This window comes from Battus philenor, unplaced genomic scaffold, assembly GCF_028537555.1.
Source record: "Battus philenor isolate CCGP_79_NKW_IND1 unplaced genomic scaffold, ilBatPhil1.0.hap1 SCAF_8, whole genome shotgun sequence".
Classification (NCBI taxonomy): domain Eukaryota; kingdom Metazoa; phylum Arthropoda; class Insecta; order Lepidoptera; family Papilionidae; genus Battus; species Battus philenor.
Window position 1 is genome coordinate 4,249,301 of NW_027181748.1, and position 17,025 is coordinate 4,266,325.

At 32.4% G+C, this 17,025-nt stretch overlaps 1 protein-coding gene across 1 annotated transcript; it reads left to right on the forward strand.

The window, feature by feature from the left end:
- The first annotated feature begins 1,043 nt into the window (after window positions 1-1,043).
- Window positions 1,044-12,664, forward strand: LOC137931506 (ATP-dependent RNA helicase DDX54). Its single transcript, XM_068774916.1, has 12 exons — window positions 1,044-1,293; window positions 1,386-1,565; window positions 2,976-3,159; window positions 3,920-4,266; window positions 4,807-5,017; window positions 5,581-5,807; window positions 6,718-6,909; window positions 7,472-7,585; window positions 8,776-8,912; window positions 10,741-10,876; window positions 12,003-12,156; window positions 12,460-12,664. Exons 1-12 carry the CDS (start codon window positions 1,093-1,095, stop codon window positions 12,636-12,638), a joined length of 2,262 nt encoding a protein of 753 aa, XP_068631017.1. The 5' UTR covers window positions 1,044-1,092; the 3' UTR covers window positions 12,639-12,664.
- The last annotated feature ends 4,361 nt before the right edge of the window (window positions 12,665-17,025 follow it).

The following is a 17,025-nucleotide window of genomic DNA, read 5'->3' on the forward strand; positions in this document are numbered from 1 at the left end:
CTTCCACACAAACACATAAAGTAATAACTAAATATTAGTTGCGTATGTGTTCTTTCTATTACATTTGAGTGTATTATTTAATTATTTAAGCAGAATGACGAAGACAGCTGTAACACAAGTAATAACTTCTTAAGCCGCGAACGACTTGCTAAAATTACATATCGTAACTTTAAGTCAATAAATAAATTTATGCACTTTAGAAACACGGTTTATTGATGGTAGGAATTAATTAATGTTTTATTATATTAAAAATGAAATAACAATCAATTCTGTTTGTTATTGTCTCTCAAAACAAAAGTCTTATTTTTTTTCATTTCTCCACCGACCAACTAACAAATACGGTTTGTTACGAATGCAATTAACTTGTACTAACTAGAATTATTAACTTCCAATACTCAGAATAATGTAGGGCAACAAATCAAGTGTATTTGCAAAATCCATAACACGCAATGTTATTAAATGGCGTGCTTTTTAATTTGTATATACAATTTAATTGCTAACTGCTTGGCCTTGATAAATATATTTACTTATGTAACTTAATTGTTTCATAACTAAGTCTTCTTATACTACGGTTAGAAATACCGTCACCTTTAATAATGCCAAGATTTGCGTACTGAATTCAAATTGGTTCTTCAGTTCCTTTGATTTTTTTATACTTGTAAAAACTGTAAATTAATAATTGTTATGAGAGACAGAATTTTTCTCAGAGACAAACAAAATGTATTAAATGTTTATAGAAAGAGTCAGTCATCTCAATAGTAGTGGTACCTGGAAATATAAAAACAGAATATTAATATTGTATAATCTGGAAAAGTTGTTATGTATATATTGACGAATTATTTTTAATGTTATGACTTATTGAGATATTATTGGCATATTTTTTAGGAATTTATAAATACTTTGTAATGCTTATAATATTAGAAAATTATCATAGTATTACTTTATATGTTTATTGTAATGATATTGGCTTTATGTGACTGTATCTTTGCTTTTAGTATAAAAAAGGCAAATGTCAGTGTATTTTTTTTTATTGTTGTCACACGTGCGCTAAAACATCGAAAGTGATTTCTGGAACATGAGTTAATATTAAAAATGTTGAAACCGAAAGATTTAGGAGATGATCTTCCAGGATTTGAAGCTCTTGACCAAAATGAAACAGCAGAAATTGATACCCACGAAAAACAGAACAAAAAGAAGGGATCGGGCGGTTTCCAGTCAATGGGATTCAGTTTTCCCGTTATAAAAGGTATAACAAAACGAGGTTATAAACAACCTACACCTATACAACGTAAGGTATGAAGTATTTTAAGAATTATAAAATATATATTAGTTTTTTAACATAACCTAAAAATGAGGGGACATAATTTTAATATATTTTATTACAGACCATACCTATTGCTCTAGAAGGTAAAGATGTTGTTGCAATGGCCCGTACGGGCTCGGGCAAAACGGCTTGCTTTGTTCTTCCTATTTTAGAAAAGCTGTTGTCTCCCACTAATAAACCTCAACCAGGAAAAAATCTTCGAGCCTTAATTTTATCACCTACAAGGGAGTTAGCTTTACAGGTAATTAAATATATCTTCCCACTTTATATAATCAATTCCATTTCTTTTAAATTTTTTTATTCAAATATTCCAAACAAGATGCTTTCATATAACTTCTAATATTAGTAGAAATGTTAAATAATTCTTAAATTTGATAAGTATATGCTTAACAAAGATAACATGCATCGCAAGCTGAATTTGAAGTGATGACTTATTACAGAAAGAGTTTAACCATTGAAAAAATTTATTCTGTTAATGTAGATGTATATACTACAATAGTTAGTTGAAGCCGCCTTATACATTTTAAATTAAACGTTCAATCTGTGTAATACTATGAACACTAATGTTACTGGCTGTCTAGATAGCTACTGCAGAGTTAAATTGCCCTTCAATTGTATATAAGCATCCTAGAGCTTTGATTTAAATGTGACAATACACTAATACTAGTGAAGACTAATGTAACAATTTTTGTTATATCTGCCTTTGTACAATACACCTTCATATTGTTATAGTGTCTAATATGTTTGTACAAATAGGCTGGCTATTGTTCATTTTATATGTAAATTTTACATGTTTTGAACAGTGGTAGCTCAACGTCAGAGGACAGGGACTTAAAATTTTTAGTAACGGATTTGGTTCCTGGGATACAATATAGTTAACATTTTGTGCTTTAATTATAAGACATTATATATCTATAGGCAGACACAACAAAAATAGTTTTTCATTGAATATATACATATGTATAAGAAATCTGTTCTAGTCTATCCAAAATCACTTTACCACATGTACTAGATTCAGTTATCTATCTACCATGCAAAACGGTAGTTTTGTTCAGATCATTACATTGAATGTTAATAATAAACATTCAATGACACATATAATGGTTTTTGTAATTTATTTTATTTGGAAAAATTAGCAATTGTTTAAAAGTATCAGTGTAATAACAACAGTTAAAATTGAGATAATTACATAACAAGCACCATTATCCACAAAATAGTGTGTAAATAAATGAAAAGCAGTACAATGTAAATAAAAACAGTGATTAAAAGATTATAGGAAATACAAAGGAATTTAATTAGTAATTAAAAGGCAGATGAAATTTTTTTAAATAATCTACTAACATTCACATGTTTGTTAATAAGGTTTAAAAGCTAACAACTTGCCCTCTTTCCAACCCAGTGAAATATCTTATATAAGGGTTCAAACTTTGTCTTGAGGGTGCTCTCAAGTTTATATTGTTAATAAATTTAGGCCTGGGATCTTTAGTGCCCTTTCACCTCAACATAGATTGAATTCAATGAATGTTAAACGTTAATTAATAATACAATGTATTCCTGTTACTTCAATCACAGAATATTTTCTCTGTCACAAAACTTTTTGCATACATCTAGAGTAAGCTTGTATATAGTAAAATATTTCGATCTATTGTAGACTTTAAGATTTGTACGAGAACTGGGGAAGTTTACTGGATTGACATCTGCAGCAATCCTTGGAGGAGAGTCCATTGAGCAACAATTTGGCGTGATGTCTGGAAAAGCCCCAGATATTGTTGTGGCCACCCCGGGTCGATTTTTACACATATGTATTGAAATGAGCCTCAAATTAGACAACATAAGTAAGTGAGCAACCTTTTGTTTACAACTTATGCATTCAGAAAAAGCCAATTTGATAGAAACTACAGTCAAATTGAATTTTTCTGTAAATGTATTATTTAATTTAAAGCTATAATGGTTCCCAACACTCCTTGAGAAGAACTGAAAAGATTTGAAAAGAACCCACAACAAACTCAGACTGTGTTCTTTTTGTGATCATATTTATAAATATTGTTAATTGAATAGGAATTGCAATTGTAGAATCATTTACATGGTCATATGACTTTTTGTTTAAAAAACTTTTTTCAATTAATCACTTGATAATACAGAGATGTTACACGAGAATGTATTATAAAATTACTGTTGCCCACAAAGAGGCTGTTAATTTTATGGAGCCTAGAAATGGTTAACCTTTATCACATACTATTGTTCACAATACCACTAAAATTATTAAAAAACTAATGTGTTAAGCAAATGCTTGTTGATAACTATGGACAATAAATATACAATATTTCTGGTATTTCTGATCTGTTTTTATGTACTTATGACTACATTTTATTTAAAAACTTTTTTTAATTTAAAAATCTAAGTGGGTTAACATAGAAATCTTTTGACTTAAGCAATTGTAATTTTTTTTTTATTAAACAGTAAAAATAACAGCATTACATGTACTGACCAGAATAAGCAGATTTTTATTAATTTATTTATTATTCATAAGAATTCTCTTTAGAATAAATATTGGTTAAAAGATATATACCAAAACTGTTAATGTTAATTTTCCAGAGGTGATGGTGTTTGATGAAGCTGATAGACTGTTCGAACTTGGTTTTGGTGAACAGCTTAGAGAGATTGTGGCTCGTCTGCCTTCCACTCGCCAAACACTGCTCTTCTCAGCTACGCTACCCAAAATGCTAGTAGAGTTTGCAAGAGCCGGTCTAACTGAACCTGTATTAATACGACTAGATGTCGATTGGAAGTTACCGTCAACGTTATGGTTGGGTTGGATATCAGTCAGGTCTGAATTAAAGACAGCGGCATTGTTGCTCTTACTGGATAGAGTGCTTACGCCGACTTCGCCTCAAGCAGTTGTTTTTGCTGCTACAAAACATCATGTGGAATATTTGCATCTGGTAAGTAATGGAAATAACCTCGGAAGGTTTCAAGTTTAGAGATACAATCTTGCAATCTGTAACGTACATTTTAATGCGTGAAAATTTTTTACTGGAATTTTCGTCCTTCGAATTTAATACCTTATGTACATGCATATAACTGTAGCAGTCACTTCTTTTTTTTTTTTCTTAAGTGGAATTCTTTATAATTTTCAAGATGCCTTGCCTTCTGGGGGGAGAACATGGTTATATATAGTGTTACCCTTTAAGACCACCTCGGTGATCATTCTCTATATTGGTTTGGTGGACCCCCCTTAACTCTATTGAGAACTTTTCTTTTCGCCACAGTCCCATACTGTTATTATTGATATCTCATCCCAGAGTATGTAATATTCACACTACTCCTGTAGCCATTGTTGTTTTAAAGTTGTTCAAGACAACATTGATCCATTGTCTGCCTAAAAATTTTGTAAAAATATTCATTTCACTGAGTAGAGGTCAGCTTAGAACAGATTTTACAATATTTTAAAAGTTGTAAGTATAAGCTACTTTTCATTTCAGATACTACAGCAAGCTGGTATCACTTCAACATTTGCCTACTCGGGACTGGACCCGTCTGCTCGTAAGATTGCATTGGGCAAGTTCACAAACAAGAAGTGCTCGGTGCTGCTTGTGACTGACGTGGCGGCGAGAGGTCTGGATCTGCCGGCCTTAGACACTGTCATCAACTATAACTTTCCAGCCAAACCGAAGCTATTTGTGCACAGAGTTGGTAAGCAATAACATGGAAACTACTATGCTCGACATTCGTCTATGTTATTGAATCAGTTATGAGTATTGCTGTAAATAAAGAAGTAATCCACATGGCTTAGCCAATTAGCATATTAAAGTGGCAGTAATCAAATCACATAATGCTCAATATAGATCCATAAGGTTCTGAAGTAAAAACCGTAAATTGATGCTGATGGTGGCGTTCCATCCAGTGCGCTTCTTTTTTAAGTCGCAAGCTTGAATGGTTGGTCCTCCAATAGCAAATAGTGCATCAACGTCTGAGTGGATACCATTATTGTTAGTCCTGCATGACAGATACATGGACGCTATGGTAATTGGAGCATGGCCATGCAGTGCAAGGACATTTCAGTTCTGGTTCTGGTTTAAGAAATGTCTCTTGAGTTAGGAGCACACCAATGTAATCACGAACAAATTGTTTTAATCCATTGTGTTAATTGGCCATTCTGTTCGTATTATAAAACACCATGATCTGTGCCCAAAATTTTATTCACCCACTATTCTTACAGCAATAGCCAGTCTGATGATATCTGTTATATTTTTTAGGCAGAAGTGCTAGAGCTGGAAGAGCAGGTCGTGCGTTCTCACTCATCGCGGCGGAAGATGTGGCCCATCTATTGGACCTTCAGCTGTTTCTTGGCGCAGAACTATTACCCCCTGGACAGTCTGTAGGAAATGATTGTCCGAGTGGAATCTGGGGCTCTATGCCAACTGTGCAGCTGGAATTGCGTCACCAAGATGTCATGACATGGGAGAAAAACTACTCTGAAATTGTAAGTAAGAAATTGACTGCATTTGTTGTGAACTCTTCTCAGATTAGAAAGTGTTTGGAATATTCATAGCTTAATTTTTTAATGAAAATAATTTTTTTTTGTTTATGTTTCTGACATTAATAAAGGCTTAGTTTGAATCGTCAGTTTAATTCTATGTGTGAGGACTCCTATGTAGGAGAACCCAATTTGAATCTTGTTCTTTCTAATAATTATTATACCTTAATCAAAATTTTGTTAACAATTTTTCTTGCTATATTATCAATACATTATTTATTTCTTTAAACATTGATTTCTGGAATGGATGTACCAAACATAACCCAAAAATAGATTTTCTCACATACTATTAAGTGAAAATTTTCATTTTAAATTGTTGGTACTAATGAATTATTAACCTGGCTGATAGTATTAATTGAAGTAAATCCCGTGCCCACTACCATCATCATTATCCAATGACGAAATGGCCTACAGCCGAAACAATTTTTAAATAAAGGATGTCCACAGCTGGACTTATCCCACATAGATTTCTGGACAGGTTGGAAGAGGCCAGCATCCAACATCTTCCTTAACAAGATTGTTTATCTAGATTGTCTGTCCACAAGGGTCTGAAAAGAAATCCTATGCTGCGCTTGCTGGTCTGTTCTCTCCATTTCAAACTCTTAAAGCCTCACTGTTACTTTAACTTGCCAACCTGTGGAGCTGTCAGTTACTATTGGCCGTTTACGGAACTTCTCATTTCTAATTTGCCCTCGTGCTCATAGCACAAGTTAATTTTTATTGCGGACACAATGGGTTACTATTTAATTTATCTGTCCATGATTATGTGAATACAGTCTGTGTAATGCATAAATTAATATGTAATTCTTGATTTTTGGGTATTGGAAATAAATAAAATTTATTTATGAACTTATAGGAAGAAGCCGCTCGTGTGTGTGGCCGCGGCTGGCAGCAGTACGTGAAGTGGCGCGAGCCTGCATCTGCAGAAGCCAACAAACGAGCTAAGACAACGACCCTTCCCACGCTCGTACACCCCTTTTTGTTGGATGAGAACACGCAAGAAGCTGTCGATTTTGTGGAGAAGATTAAGAGCTACACGCCTAAGGGTGTACGTACAATTATATCTAAAATTAGATTTTATTTATGTACAGGTTGATTGGTTTCAGGTGTAAAATCTTTAAAAGGATTATATAGCTCATTAGATAACAAAAATCTTTGAAGCATTTTACAACTATTTCCCATCATCCTGTATAAAGTGACCACTAAATATTTATTTCGTTAATTAATTTTTTCTATTGGATACAAGCACTTCAACTTGTCGGTCCACAGAGTTATGTCGCTTACTTTGACTAAGCTTGCCAGTAAGGCCCAGAGTGAAAGATCTTTCTGTACCGTAGGATATCGCTGGTAATACACAATGGTCTTAGACTTGTCCTTAACGCCCTGGAATATTGGAAATAGTATTAATTTTTTTTTTTATTATTATTTTCCTAATGGATATAGAATTGTTGATAAAGAGAGATAGAATATTAGTATTCTTATGTATATACATTGTGAATTGAATATAGAATTTGTTTTACATCTGTGGTTTGATAGAATCAACAATATAACATTGAGTAATAAAAGAAAGCTTGTGAAATATATTAAGCTATTTTTTAATATCGTTGCAGACGATTTTAGAATTGGGTGGAAAGAACGACTCCCCCATGTTCCTGGCAATGAAGGCGAAGCAGCGAGTGCACGGAAAGAAAGTGCAAAGAGCGAGAGAAAACAAAACTAATGAGGTGTAGTAACAATTTTTTAATTCTCATAAGGCTTCTCTTATTTTTAGCCGATAGACGCCCACTGCAAGGCATAGGCCTCTCTTAAAGATCGCCTACATGAGATCACCGGTCTTACGCTGCCCTCATCCACCAGCCTCCTCATCCACCGACTTCCGATCCACCTAGTGGGGGCGCCTTTTCACGCCTCGCGGTTGCCACTCTAGAACTCTTCGACCCCATCCAGGCCAACTATAAGGCAGACTTGTAATAATTTAGATATATTCCTTTAGCAAAACAGAGCTCGGCTAAGAAAGGATTTTATGAATGTCCACCTGCAAGAGGAGTGTTGTGGAAGTGTTCATTACAAAAACCTTTTTTTTATACTGGCAAAATTTTATATATTGTTATATAAAATTTAGCCAGAATATTTGTCGGCACGTTAAAAATTATCAAAGATAATCCATCTTTGATAATTTTTAACGTGCCGTTTATGAAATTATATCCAGTAAGTTGTTTTTTAATTGAAGATTGATATAATATATAATAATCATTTCAATTCCACATTTTGTTTTCCTATCAAATTTATTCAGTCTTAAGAAATAACTTAATTGCAAAAATTAAAAAAAAGTTAGATAGAGCAGAGCTTCTTTTTAAAAGATTGAGTTTTAAATAAACTATCTTTCTTATCTTGAGCAAGGGTTTTCTTAGATTTTACATGATAAATATATTCAACAATTGTCTCAACAAATTATCAAGAAAACAATGGTTATTAGCCTGCCACAACTCAATGAGAAATATAAATAATTGAGACATTATTCAGATTAATCTCTGTATATTCATGTAACGTCTTACTTATAAACAATTATATACAAGAATTAAAATTTCTAATAATAATACTAGTAATAATGTGATTATATCTCTTATTGTAATGCTTTAATGTACTCAATATTATTTTATTTAATGATCCAATGCCTTTTTTTGTTTTGATTTATGTTGAATATTTGACAGTAATCGATAGATTTAATTTATTATGTATTTTGTACAAAAATTTAAATTAAGTTTTTCCCAATTATGAAATTTTAAATATGAAAATTTTAACCCGTATTAATCAGACGCTTCCGTATTTTACACCTGCCAACACATTTGATGATATTTTTATTTATATGCAAAATTTTTAGTAGTGAAACCATATTGTGAAACCATTTTTTTAGGTTGACAACATATTAGGGGATACGACCAACGTAAAATCTTCTAAGCCTGAGAACCAGACGAAGAAACAAAGAAAGGAGGTTGTTCGCGATGAGAATTATATACCACACTTTGCAAGTGATCAACATACGGAAACTGGGTAAATATCTTTAAATTTCGTTGCAAAGCCGCCTAAGAATTCTTCAAATAAGAAATGATCCGGAAAATAATTTAAATCAAATCTATTTATATATACTTGGTCATGCCATAAATATTATAAGAAAAAAGTACATTTATTATTGTACATAACATTTATTACAGTGTATTCATAATACATTTATATCAAACCATTAAAAATCTACAAATTTTATTTGAAGTGGTCACCGTTGGCTACAATACAGTCATATAAACATTGAGGCCAGTTGACAATAGCAGCACACACTGTTTCTATGGAAAAATTCTTCATTTCTAATTAAAATATACATGTATTGTTTTAGGGACTCGAAAATAATCATAGCATTTAGAGTAAGCATTTAGAGTTAGTTTATATATTAGGCTTACTATATAAAACTGTGGATACAATCACGAATCTAGTATAAGAGAATTGGAAAGCCAATGTTCAGCTCTAATCAAGTCCGGAATGTTTGTTTCTAAGACTTGGTTTATCAAGCTTTATGACCTAGCACCAAGTCTTGCTGAATAGATCATTCTTGTATATTGAACATGTTGTTGTTGAAGGGGTTTACTACTTTCTCAAGATTGTTATCTTGATACTCTTGTGCGGATATTTTGACACTTTTTTCACAAAGATATGGCTCAGTCACTCCTTCATAGCTAACACCCCACCAAACTATCACTGAAATCAGACAATGTCAAGTTTCGTGTTTATTGGATGTACACAAATAACTCTTACTCTGGTCGATTCCAAAAATAGTTTGTTTAGTTAACTTTTCTATCGAAGCCTTTTTTCCTTGATTATTTATTTATTTATTTATTTAACAGTTTATTGTACACAATAAAAACACTAAAGTAACAATACAAATATAACTGACACAACAGGCACTACTTATTTCTAACCAGAAATTTCTTCCAGTAGGCCTACGGAAGGAGATTCATAAAAAGTAAGGCAGACACAACGTGCACAATAATTAAATTGAAATATTTACAATAGATACGACTTTTGACCATAATTACATACTTAACATGAACATAAATGTATACTTACATATTATATACTTACATAAATAAGCATAATAAATAATATATATACATAATATAAGCATTAATACATATATAACATATATAACTAAAAATATTATATATACTAGACAACTAGCGATAAATAGTGCTCTTTGACTCGCTTTTTAAATACAGGTAATGATGGACAATCACGTACTTCGTAGGGGAGAGCGTTCCATAATCTTGCAGCATGGACAGTGAAGGAATAGGAAAAGAAATCAGAGTGATGGGTGGGGATGGCCAGTGACGTCCTTACGTTCGTACGACAAGGTTTGTCCTGGGCCCGGGAGAAGTGGAAGAGGTTACGGAGATAAGAAGGAGCAGAGGGATTGTATAGGATGTTATAGATTACTTTACGTATTATAAATATTCATTCAAATATCCAGACAATGTTGATAATAGGCAAATGGTCTGGACACTCTTCATAAAAGCATAGCATTGTCAAGCTTTGCCGCATAATTTATAACATAAACTTTTGGGTAGATGAGCATCTGATTTCTTCTCACTCATTTCTTAATTTCTGAAGGCTATATACATCCTTATATAATATCTCATCCTTTGCTTACCTTAGAGTAAGATAATTGAATTGATCAATCCAGTGAGTAGGTAATCATGCACATGGTCTTTTATCATTTACTTTCTACAACCAGTAGTTTCTCGAAGTTATCTGTTTGTCTGCGGGCGATGTGGCCTAAATAATTTAACATATGTATTAAATCCGTAATTATAACATTTCTCCACGTGGTCAGTATGGCTGTAAACTTCGCGGTTGGAGCGTCTTCAGCTGAACTGGAACTCGGGGCAGACAGTAACGAAGGTGTTCGGTCCCGTAAAGCGCAACTTCGATGGGACCGTAAGAGGAAGAAGATGGTGCACGTCGATCCAGTGAGTATCTGTTTGAAGTATCTATATATATTTAAGTTAGTAGTAAATAAAACAAAATCTAGGTACAAAATACTTTACATATTCGCTTTAGATAAACATTAATATAATGTACATTGGTAATTGCATTAAAAATTCGTTATAGGTGTAAAAACTTTTACATCTACTTACAATTATCTTGTACATAGTGATCATTATGAAATATATTACTGTAATGCAACTAGCCCATAACTTCTGGTAGTACAAAGCTTGCAGGAACAGATAGTAAACAATATTCAATAATTAATAAAATTTTGTAAATACTTTTTCTAACTCATTTTATTTATATACACCTAAAACCAATCATCCTGTATAAGGGATTTCCACTTACGTACTGATTCGTCACGATGTCTTTGGAACCATAGGACTTAGAGATTTGAAATTACGTATATTCCTTCCGCTGAGAAAAGGTCAGGTGAGAATGGATTTTACAAAATTCTACCTGCAAGGTTGTTTGAGGGTCGGTTTATTATATTTAAACATAAGGATGTAAATGTTGCTTAAATCTGTTCTTCACAGTATTAATGTTTAATTGTTTAATCTCAATTTTGATGCAGCCTGTTTTGTTAAATATTATTAGAACAAAATAATATCAAACTCTGTTGGCATATTACCTAGTGAACATTGTGGTAAGTTTTCGCAGGTACATACATTCTTCTAATTTCTACGCCATCTTGTGGTTAGATACAACCATTTAGATAGTACTTATAACTTTCTGTGGTAAAAATACCTATTTATACTAATTTACTTAGTGTTGGGTTAAATGCTTCTTAAATTAAATTATTTTAAATAGATACCGATTACTTTTTTCGGAAGTCCGTTATCATTTCATACAGGAGCTAGGCTCCCCGTAGATTTACAATACGACCGGCTGAAACCGATCTGCATCCAGCATATGACGACCTTGACAAGTTCATCTGCGTGCTGTGTAACCTGATCAATGCCACTTTAATTTGGCTAGTCTACAGGGCTTTCGTCGGTTTACAGATCTCCTCATTTGCTTGATTTGGTAGAAAAATCCCATAAAGGGTAATATTTTTTTAATATGAAACGTTGTTGCCAATATCATAGAGATCATTTCATTTTGCAGGACGGTGGTCGTAAGATGATCAGAACGGAAAGCGGGGGCCGTGTGCCGGCGTCGTTCCGCAGCGGCCGCTACGACGAGTGGAAGAAGAGGAACGCACAGCCCGATGATGACGACGATGACGACAACAGGCACCAAGCGAACAGGATGAAGAAAGGTAACGTTCATTCTGTATTACATGTTTACTAATAAGTAAAGGAAAAGGTCAAGAACAATGGCACCCGTTTATAATGTCTATACAGGTAGTTGATAAAACCAAAGAAATATAAGCATATAGTGTTATTCAATAATCAAAAGTAGTATTTTCAGTATTAACACTGTGAAACTAACTTTCTTTTGTTTTTAATGAGTTCATTTTTTTTAATGAGTTTATTCATAAAATGCAAATTATTATTTAATGTCTGATGGTTAAAATGTTAATGTATTTCATAAATTTAAAAAAAAGTATTTATTGCTACAGTGTCAGAATTCCGTCCTCATTGGGTCAAACACAACGAGCGTGTGGCTAAGAAGAAATCGGAAGCTTCCTCTAAGGAGTTCAGAGACAAACAGCAGATTGTGAAGGAGCGACTGCGCAGAGAGAAAATTAAGCAGAAACTCAAATATAAAATGAACAAAAAGAAGAAAAAGAAGAAATAATTATGAATAAATTAAATAAAGACTAATAGATCATTTTTATTTAAACATACTAAATGAACAACAAAAAAATTTAACTCGGTTTAAAAATTTCTTAATACAATACTTTATATTTTGTATATAACACATGTAAACTTTGATGTTTGTGTTTATTCATATAAAGAATTGCAGAGAAACTAAATAAAACTAATTTGTCATAGTGATCAGAGATGATTATCCTTTAACTTCGACGGCCAACAAGAGAATTCATAATACCTCTTTCAAACACAGCCTAACGTTAAAAAAAAAACTTTGGCTGCAAAATGAAAATGTGGTTTCAAGAATACCAGAAAAATTGTGGTTTGTATTGAAAGTTTTACAAAGCACAAATACAATATTCATATTAAAAAGATCTAACGTCTACCGAATTTAAATCTATTGAAGCAGATGTTGGATATTCAGTTACATAGGTTGTTTATTAGATGAAATTGGAATAAAAATTTAAATGTGATCATAAAATAATTTTAAACGTGGATGTTGAATGATAAAACTATGCATTATATTCTATTGAATATTAAATATTTACTGGACAGTCCTACTCCAGTTGCGGTTTTCCTCTTTTTCCGAAAGATGCCATAGTACACCTTTAACCCTTAATTAGGCGCATGGGGTCAGGGCCGCTTGAAATTCAAAAAATAATGGCTTACAGTCTTCAGAGCGTACTAACGCTCTTTCTAGCTTCCTCATTCCCCTCAGGGTACGCAAATTAGTCGCATCCAGAACATTAACTCTTGCCCACACATCGCTGTCCTTTAGAGAGCTGACCCCATGCGCCCAGTTACGTCCCATTTTTTGGCAAAGGTAAGTTTTTACTTTTGTGATTTTTTTTGTGTTTATATTAGTATATTGTTTACTGTTTATCTTTGTATGTGTGTATTTTGATACGGTGTGATTTCTTTATGTATTTTTGAGTTTTTTTCTATGCTTTTTCTTTTTTTTGAATTGAAATGCCTAACGACAAACAAATATTGCAATGGCTGGATGAAGTGCTTGATGAAGAGCAATATGTTGCTGGTTCGGATTCGCAAGACGAAACTTTGAACGATGCTGTCATTGATAGTGCTCATAATTCAGAAAGCGAAATTGAGGAGTCTGAACATCCAAGACATCCCTGTATCAACGGAAGATAATTATTTTTTATCTCGACATACTCAGAGAAATGGCCCGAAAGTGAAATGGTGTAAAGTACCACCATCGAACGCAGTAAGGACCCGAGCACAAAATATTATTTTACATTTACCTGGAGTATAAACATATCTGGAATCAACCCATTTGTCATACACAAAGCGAATACTGAGAAGACTTTGACATATACAAGACGGATTTTCTCGAAGAAAATAGCTGCGGCACTTGTGGAAGATCCACAAACATCGCATACTACTACGTGCTGTACCAGCGACAACAAAAAGACGGCTCCATGAAGTTTATAATGTTAACAAGGCGGTTTATCAATCGACAGCTAAGCGCGGGCGCTGTTGATCATGTCCTAGAAAGGACGAGTAAAAAGTGCCACCAAAATGTTTCAAGAGTCGTAAATTTATTTGTCAGCAACACTCAAGGATTTACTGCGTCGGATGTAGAACAGAAGATTCCGCTGATGAGGCTGAATAAACTTTATTTCTTAAGTTGATCTTGGCTATGCCAAAAAAATTAGTTTAAAGAGAGGTTTACTGTTTTTGTTTTTTTTTTTATATTTTTAATGTCATAGTAAGTATTTGTTTCTTAAAGTAAAGTATATTAAAGTACTTTATTAATTACTAAAGAAATCCATTAAGTTTTATTCCTTTTTGATACTCTTTTCTCAATATTTTTTTGGGGTCATTTAAGACCCCATGCGCCTAATTGAGTGATTTTCTTAATGCGCCTAATTAAGGGTTAAATTAAAATTTTAAATTTGGGGGTTTTGACAACTCTATATATTTTGAAATAGACGCGACCGCACCCTATCGCACTCGAACAACGACTGACAAAACACATAGGTAGTGTAGGAAAGAGATAATGGTCTACGAAGCTGAAATTAGCCGATTGTCTTTTTCCAAAGGTCGATTGAGGAATATTTATCACCGGGTGCTGTTGTAGATAAGTCGCAACTTGTCAAATTTGCTACAGACTAGTAGTTCGTGTTATAAAATTGCATTCGCCGGTTTTCATATCACAGCTATGGTACACATAACAGTGTACTCCTATGTAATGCCTATGAACCAAACATTTGTAAAAAAAACCCTTGTAATGTGAACGATTTTTAAGTGATAAATAACTTAGGAATAAAGTGATCACATTAAAAACCCCGTCTGTTTGTGTTGTGTGCGCTCTTCTCACATCTGGGCGCGTTTGGAATCCTCATAGTTAAAAATAAATAAAGAATTATTACATATTTTACATCGATTACTTTATACGGATGTATTTTTATATAGATATTCGGGGTGATTTTCATAGATGTTAAAGTTTTAAAAGTATGACTACATAACACATTTGCAGGCGTATTTTTTAAATTATATAAGTATTATTTTAACTAGTTTCAGCAACAATAGATGCATTACCAGTTGCTTTCTTAAAATCAATGTTGTGATATGATTTTCAGTACACCTCGCAATCAGCCATTTTTGTTTTTTCATCCCTCTACATTACCTTGTAAATGTTGATGTTACAATTGTGATAAATAAACTTCCAATGCGATCCAATACGAAAGCAGTCTGTAAGGAATCCAGCCGTTTCACCATTTGACCATTCATCACACCTCTTAGTAAAGTTTAATTATGAGGTTAAAAAAAATATTTAAAAAAATCATGATATATGTATATTATTTAAAAAATTAAGATAAACATTAATGTTACCTACTTAAAATTATCTGTACAAGTTGATAAATAACATGAATAATTAATTTCGAGGGAAATTACAATTTTGGACTTTGGATGCAATACATTCTTAACCAGGGTATCATAAGAGCAAACATATTTACAAGTACAATTTTTTTTTTGTTTATAATATAGAATATTCATCGGATAAAATATTCAAAGGTACTTTTATTATAAGCTATTCACATTCATTCAAGTTTAAAAGCTAATATAACTATACGAAACGTCGGTAGACATTTTAAAATTTTGACGTTATTAAAACCTTAAACAAATACTTAACGATTAAATCAGATACAATTTACGCATCAAATGTTAAAGAAATGCAATTACCATTAAAAAATTATAATGTCAATTATAACTAAGCTTACACGCCTCTGATTAAGGATAATGACAAAATGCAAATAATATAAATTTAAAACTCAAAAGGAATATAGGTTTTGATTTTAAATAAATTTAATAATTTTATTTTTCAATAATTTCTAGTGCTCTTAAATTCATTATTTCATCAGTTTCTAGGTATGTCATACTTAGCATACATAAACAATGAAGGCATTACACGCATTTTGTAACAATAGTTTTATTTATTTTCTTCATTTAACAACAGTCAAATAGTCCACCAATCATTTGAAACACTGAATTTTTGCAATAACTTGATTCTAAAAATTACTGCGTACATATACTTGAAAGATGATTTATTGATAACAAACCTTATTTTAACACAAGCAATTAAGAAAGCAATCATAATACTAAAAAGACAGGACATCAAATAAATTTCTTCAACGAGACATAGACATACAGTGGCATTTTAAATAAAAGTAAAATTGTTTAACATAGTTTCACAAAAGTCGATGCATTTAGTTACATATATATAACGTGTCATACACAATTATGAAAAAATTCTAAACATATTTTCAGTTCAAATAATATGTAATTTCACCACTGCACAGTCGCAGACAAATTCATTAATAATATTAATTATTAAAGTAGACTGTACAAACACTCGAGACCGATTACAAGACTAACGAGTTTTACTCAAAACTTTTGTTTAACACACATTAAAAATATGACCAAAGCAAGTCTCTATTACTATCTATATCCTCAAGAAAGGCACAGTAACAAAGGAGGATATTTATATTAATGAAATGAAACCCCACATTAAATTCCTAACTAATGGAACACCAACAACCCATGCTGCAAGGGAGCGAGGTTTTCATAGAATAATTTATCTAGCAAGTTACAACTAAACCGCAATACATTCACAACGACATCAACACTCATTCGCTCCTGCGACATCGCACTGTCAGATATACAGTCGTACAAAATTTAAAATCTAAACTCATTCAGAATGGGGAGAATTTAAAACTAAAGCACATCACACACAGGAAACAATCAGTCTTCTCAATGCGAAAATTATTATATTTTCATAGTATTATTTACATTTTGCACACCGGTCATTGATTTTCTTATAACACTAATATACGCGTGGAAGGTAGATT

Coding starts and splice junctions, on each gene's coding strand:
- LOC137931506 (XM_068774916.1), top strand. CDS start 1,093: ATGTTGAAACCGAAAGATTTAGGAGATGATCTTCCAGGATTTGAAGCT. Junction 1,566..2,975: donor CAAGGGAGTTAGCTTTACAG/GTAATTAAATAT, acceptor GATCTATTGTAG/ACTTTAAGATTTGTACGAGA. Junction 3,160..3,919: donor CCTCAAATTAGACAACATAA/GTAAGTGAGCAA, acceptor TTAATTTTCCAG/AGGTGATGGTGTTTGATGAA.